We start from the raw sequence: 6,742 nt of genomic DNA, 5'->3' as shown, positions 1-6,742 counted from the left end.
AAAAAAAAAAAAAAAAAAAAAAAAAATTCACTGCGTGAATTACCGGCCTGAAATATGCAAACGTACTTTGCGTCCGCAGGTCGCAAATATTCAAAGTACCACGTGCGCCGGCCTACAATATTTAACCCGACAAAATATGCAACAAACTAATACGTCCCAGTTTGGATTCGTGAAGAGGATAATCGAAAACGTTTATCAGCATCGTGTTGGTTGTCTGTTGCGAAACTGAAACGCACAGGAACCGCGAACCGTAATTCACGGGTGTTTCATTGTTCCGCGCGTTCCTAGAAAACAACTCGAATGTAAATAACGTTATTAATCATTCCGAACTCCGACGACGGAATGCAATAGGATCGCGGTTACGTAAGGAGCGGGAGGACTTGCAGGCGTTCGGGAGGGGCGCCGAGAACCCTCTTTCGGCCCTGGAACATTTAAAGGCTTTGACCCTTTCTCAACATCGAAAACGTTCGTAGCATCAAACATTTTTCACGAAATCGAAGGGAATTGGATTTCTACTTTACTCCGAGTCAGTTCGCTCGAACGAATTCGTGATCAGAATGTCCGAAGAGTTTTTTTTTTTGGAAAAAAAAAAAAGAAAAACTCTATAAGAGACCATTTTCTACCTTTCGAGTATACTCTGTCTCGCATTTTTCAATCTCAGCTCCATTTTTCTTTCAATCCTATCGAATCCTTCCGTTTAACGTAGCCGACAAGCAAATTCCACCTATGCCGGGAATGCAAGTGACGTACAGGGTGTCCAAAAAGTCGCTTGAGAATTACCAGGCTGGATCTGGTTGCTTTTAAAAAATGAGTGCGAAGCTGCTCTGCAGTCCAACTGGGTTCGGCTCTCGATTTGGCTTTGACTCGTGCTTGGCAGTCGAAAGGGTCGCGGGGTGAAAGGAGGAGGGCAAAGGGCAAAGTAACTACGACTGTGGCTCCGCTAACGAATTTCAATTTACGCAAGAAGCTACGATGCCTTTGGGAATTTCCAATTGTTTAAGACATCCTACCGAACACACGGAACACACGGAACACACGTGACGCACGTGACGCACGCGCCTCGTATGATTTGCAATGGGATGTAGGAAGTCGTGCGCAGGACACGTAAAGGCAATGGATGGGAGAAATACATGATCCGGAAATACCTTAGCCGCCGCAGGAATCTCTTGGGACAATTAATGTACCTAGGGAGGTTCGCGCCAATAGCAAAGGGGATGCTGGAGATGTTGAGGGATCATTTTCACAAGGAGCTTCACCCTGCGGAATCTTTCATGATAAATTATGGAATTTTTTATATATATCTTCATTTTCAACCACATATGTAAATTCTTCTCGTATTCGAAACACGTGACACGAGTGCACGTGCGTTTGACAAGAAAATGTGTAAAGCTCATTTTCATGGATGAGCAGTGACGTCATAGGCACAGTCACGAGCTTCCAGCGACTTCAGCCTGATCCGGGAAGGGCAAAGTTTCTCCATATGCCCGAAGCGCTCTGCTATTTCTACAAGCACAGCCAATTCGCATTAGTTTCCCCTTTGCCGAGAATCTTTTTCCAGAGTTTCCAAAAGACTAGTCCTAACGAAAAGAGCTTTTTCCTAGTGTTTTCCGTGCAAACAAATAATTACGGTATCCCCCCCCCCCACCACCACCACCCAAAGCTCAGCGATTTCGTAACTTTCCTCGACAGATTCTCAGGCAAGCTGGTGCTTATCGGCACTCGAGCTTTTCCACTAAATCCTATCAGAAAACGCAAACAATCTCGGATGGCCACTGGATGCTGGATGGACCACAACTGGGTCAACGAGCAAAGCTAAACTATACCTCTACGATCGCGAAAGCTCGAATTACGCAGGTATATCGACGATGCGCTCTGTGCCTTCTGAGTACCACTGACGCCTGTAATGATTCCTCGTTAGATTTATAGATAACTTTTGAATCGCAATCTGCGGACAATTGCTCAAGGGTTATTTATCTGAATAATGGCGATTGACGTTCGAAGTGTACGCGATGGTGTTACTGGATCGGTAAGGGACGAAACGTCGCGACGCATCCTGACGTATCGTATGACTGATCTTTTTGAAATTTTTTTTTTCCTCCGCCATGTCAAAACTGTGAACATCCTTTTTTTCCTCGTTGACTTTGTCGACGGTAAAAACTAATTTGTCTCGCGTTATATCTCGACTCCTCGTCAGTTCGTCGCTATAAGCTGTTCGTGCGGATCCAATTAGACTTTGAGGGTAGTCGATGATTATTTCAGGTCAGTTCCCCAGTGTCTGCTGAAAGCTTACTGGGTGATGCGAGTGCGCCCGGAGCTTTGTGTTGAAACCAGCGAGAGCTTCGCTTCGAGAAAGTGACGTCACGGATCGTTCATCGTATCGCTCTTGTGGTTACAGTTACGTTCGAAGCAAGATCAGGATAATAAGCAGCGGGAAGTCAAAAAAGTTATGAGCGCAGATGACAGCAATGCTTTAAGGGGCAATTATAAAAAATATTTTTCTTCGTTGCGATTTTTTTATGATTTCGTAAAAAAAATCGTTAATGAATTTTCAGCAAAGTGGCTTTGGATATATTGGATTTTATAATTGTTGTATCCCCATCTAAGCTTGTAAGGTACCCAAGCTATTCGGGCGTCGTATACACGAGTCAGTCTGTAGAGAGCTCGACTCGCACGGCTCGACGTCTCACCGAGATAATAATAAACGCCGTTTGTTTCCCTACACGTGGGTGTCCGGCTATCTCCCTATCTCGCCCGATCCCACAATCAATAGATTTTTAATACTAATTTCTTGTATAATTTTCAACACTCACCACAGGTGTAGACGACTTTGAGATACATCCTGCTGTCAGGCTTGCAGGGATCACCGAAGGTTGTACTGTTGGCAGCCACTGAGCAGTGTCTTTTCCCATGACACATGTTCATCACGGTCTCCGTCGCGTAGCTCACTGTGCAGGCTGCGGGAAAGATTAATTAATTTTTTTTCTTCATTCGGAGAGAAAATGTCAGCTAGTGATACTAATGGAAGGAAGAGCCGGAGCAAAGATAGGAGAAGTAAGGATGAAACAGCTCTGAGAGTTCTCTTGGGTCAAATAAGAACAATTGCAATTCAATGTTCCTTCGACGTTTACACTCCTGACTGTCATGGGTGTCGTTCGATCAGCGATTATCGGAAAAAAAAATTATTAAACCCCTAGAAATTTTTCTCTGAACGTTGGATCGAGCTTTCTACCAAGAAACGAAGTGAACCTGAAAATCAAAAAATCCCTAGACAAAAAATAATTTCCTAAAATGTGCTATCCATATACTATATATTTTTGAGTAAATTTGAAAATGTCATATTTTGGAAATGATGTTTTTACTTGATCTAAAAAAAAGGATAATTACGGATTAAAATGTATTTCCGTGTATAAAAAAAAAAGCAGATATGCTGTTCGTTCGAATCGCGAGGGATTCTCTTCTTTGAATTGGTCCCATTATCGATGTCTTTTTGAATGGCCATAATCTTTGAAGCACTTGAGATATCGGAATTACCCGGTAGTACTTTTTACTAAGTTTGCAGGATGTCTTTTGTTATCAGGTTCTTGCGCTTTCAGAGTCGATAAAAGTAAAAAGCGCGAAGGAATAGAAAAGAGTGGTATACCACTCTTTTATTCTCATATACGTATGGTACATAGGAACAGTGTGAATTCGCTGTGTCTCGTTTCATAGAAATAGAGATACTCACTCTCCTCCATGACTCCATGAGGTTGTGGACACTGGACGGACTCGTATTCCGTTCTTCCAAAGGATGCACTGTATATAGCCACTCTACGTCCAGGATAACATTTGAGATTGATAACATCGTTCTCGCAAGCGATTTTGCTCCGAAATTCATCTAAAACAAAAAAAAACAATTTTACGTAAATTTTGGAATATTTGCATCCGCGTTAAATTTTATGAATATTTTTCCCATTTTTTTTCACCATTTCTCATTTTTGTCCTCTCGTTCGACTTTTTATTGCATTCAACGAATTTCTCTTGGCTCGAAGCAAAAATCAATATTTTTTATAAACAGAAGCTCAAATCATTTGCTTTATTGCTATTCTATATAATCAAATACATCGTGGTCATTTTTCACGAATTAAATTACCGATGTTGCGAATTATCAATGTACCACTCGATACTTGGCTTTAACACGGCAATACGTGGTATACCTGATACATTCATGCTGTCGGATAAACCATATGTACCTGGAGTCCTTTTACGAGCTTTTACAATTTTCAACAGTCCACCCTTGCTAAATTATACAATCCAAATTCCATTGACTACAGCTGCCCCAATCGCCATTCTCTTGTCCAATTCGAATTTCCAAGGACGCAACTACGCACGCCCAATTTTTTGACACTTCTCGCCTAATCCCAACAAGAGCGTCACGGTGACAGCAATCATCAAATTTTCTTACGGGCAACTTCTCACCCATGCCAACTTGACAGGACAGAAAAATTAAAAAAAAAAAATTAGTACAGAGTACCGCTCGAATGGATCACTCGATGATTAAAAAATTGAATTTTCCTTTGTTGCACGCAAATGGCCGCGAGCGTAGCGAGAAATTCGCGATGCAAAAAAGAAAACAGTGATGGATCGCCATGAAAATTACGTGAATGGATTGTGCAAAAAAAATGTATCGATTCTTCGATCGAAAAGGAACACGACACAAGGCACAGACTAACGAGCAAACGCCACCGGCATACCAAATTACCGTTGAATTTCAGCCCCGAAATTTCACAGCAACGAAATACAAATGAAAATGGCAACAATACGAAGTTCCCGCAGCTCGTCCCGTCCTCGTGAACTTCAAACCGATCGCAGTTCTTCCCTTCGGTTCCATAACTGACCGCTTCTTACTGTCCGCGCGCAACTTCACTCCGCACTTGATACAGCCAGTGTATTTATGCCCGAGACAAAGTGCTATGCCCGGTGGGCTTTATTGAGCTTTGGATTTATGACACTCGGAGCTTTTCAACTTCCGCCTGGCGAGCGGCGTCCTTTCCCACCATTATACTACCTACCCCGCGTTATACCCAGTGACTTAATAAAAAAGCATCGGTTCCCCACTCTCTCAAAGTCGTACAAGAAGAACTTTCGACTGTTCTTTCAGCCTCCGCCAATACCCCGGTAGAATCGTGTCTCATTGAACGGACGAAAGAGCAAAAGAACAAGAGGCGAAAAGTCCGGCCAAAGTTTCGTAGCGGCTCGAAGTTAATTGACGAGAAAGGAATAACTTATTGGCGAATCTTCTAGGAATGACAATGGAGTCCCAGCTTCTCCCAATGACGTAACCCACCATTTGATCGACCCACTTATCTCAAAGTCAATAGACGTCAAAGTCTTGACTTGCCACCCCTATTTCCCTTGACTCAACCCATTCTCGTACTTTCCTTTTGACTACGCCCATGCCCTTTCCCTGATTTTCTCTTTTCAAGCAAAAGACCATTTCCGAGACTACAGCATCCCAGAGGAGCGGAACCTTCTCGATTACCACCTTGGTTACCTCCAAGGGAGCAATCGACAGGAGGACCTCCCTACGTCAAAATGGCTAAGGTGGCTGAGGTGGCTGAGGTGGCTGAGGTGGCTGAGGTGGCTGAGCCTTCGTTATCTCGATTGCCAGTTGTAATTAAACGGGCCGAGAGAGACGTTACACTTGGGTACGATGAGGCCGCAGTGGTAGCCGGCAGGATCCAGGTGTGATACGTCGGAGTGACGATTACATAGCACGTGTCACGTGACATGCCAAACCCAGCCGACGCTTCGAGCTCAGGCGTCTCCGCGCAAATACGTGTTGGCCACATGTGTCACTTATTGTCCCGGGCGAATGCGGGAGCGAGAGAGACAACGAGTGCGCGTGCGAATCTCACTCGCCTGCCAGCAATACGGACGTGCCTGATCCATCCTATTAATTCTTCGGACGCGCATTCGCGAACCGTGACCTGTCAGTCGTTTGCCGAAGGGCTCAAATTCGGCTCGAACGGCACACGAGAGCTTATGGCGGCTGACGATACGCGGCGTTTTGCTCGGGATTATTTTTTTATAAAAAACATTTTTTGTTTTTCTATAAAATTGTATGGGATGGGTCACGTCACGGGGCAAATAAGTAATTGCCGTGAAACATGGCACGAAACTTGGTGCTGGAGACCGCAACTTCCTTGACTCGAGTTGTCTCGCTGAGCTACGTCTTTACTAGAGCAAAGACTAAAGTCCTCGAGTTGCGCAAGTTGTTATTATACCTGCAGCCATAATTTCTATGCTCCTCGTGTTCGCCTGACGTTTTGACTGCAGCTATAATTTTCGTCTTTTAACGTAATAGGGAAAAGTTATTATCGTTTGGCTTCACTATTACGATAATAAGAGTTGTGGGGGTGTATTGATACTTTTTTGAGGAATTTTTTATTTTTATCATCGCTCAATGGCCTTCCATGTGACGTACGTAGCCCCGAGGCATGACGTACCAAAAATTGAAGAGAAATGACGGACAGCTGTCACTGCTATGGGCAGCACTGAATTTCGATGAAATAAATAAACGGGAATGGTACGTCAATTAAATTCGCTCTTCTGAGGTATAATTTCCATTAAATTCGTGATGAGCCAAAAAAAATGAAAAAAGCGACGCGTTTCGGTGCTTTCAAGCGTGCGATCCCGTTAAGGTTGCAATTGGTACCTTTATCTCCAGGCACGCTCATCAATGCCGTGCTGGATGAAGATGAGT

General features: G+C 43.7%; 1 protein-coding gene across 15 annotated transcripts in view; it reads right to left on the bottom strand.

Moving 5' to 3' along the window:
- Positions 1 to 6,742, bottom strand: part of LOC107267421 (protein eva-1 homolog C) — a 106,365-nt gene that overhangs the window by 21,414 nt on the left and 78,209 nt on the right. For all 15 annotated transcript variants that reach the window (XM_015739119.2, XM_015739120.2, XM_015739122.2 and 12 more), the window contains 2 exons: positions 3,725 to 3,874; positions 2,811 to 2,954 (listed from right to left, as the gene is read on the bottom strand). In XM_015739119.2, coding sequence (XP_015594605.1) covers positions 2,811 to 2,954; positions 3,725 to 3,874 — 294 coding nt within the window. The remainder of the gene's footprint in view (positions 1 to 2,810; positions 2,955 to 3,724; positions 3,875 to 6,742) is intronic.

This window comes from Cephus cinctus, unplaced genomic scaffold (assembly GCF_000341935.2).
Source record: "Cephus cinctus unplaced genomic scaffold, Ccin1 Ccin1_scaffold0401, whole genome shotgun sequence".
NCBI lineage: Eukaryota > Metazoa > Arthropoda > Insecta > Hymenoptera > Cephidae > Cephus > Cephus cinctus.
The sequence above is the reverse complement of the archived record's forward strand: the minus strand, read 5'-3'. Positions and strand labels throughout refer to the sequence as shown.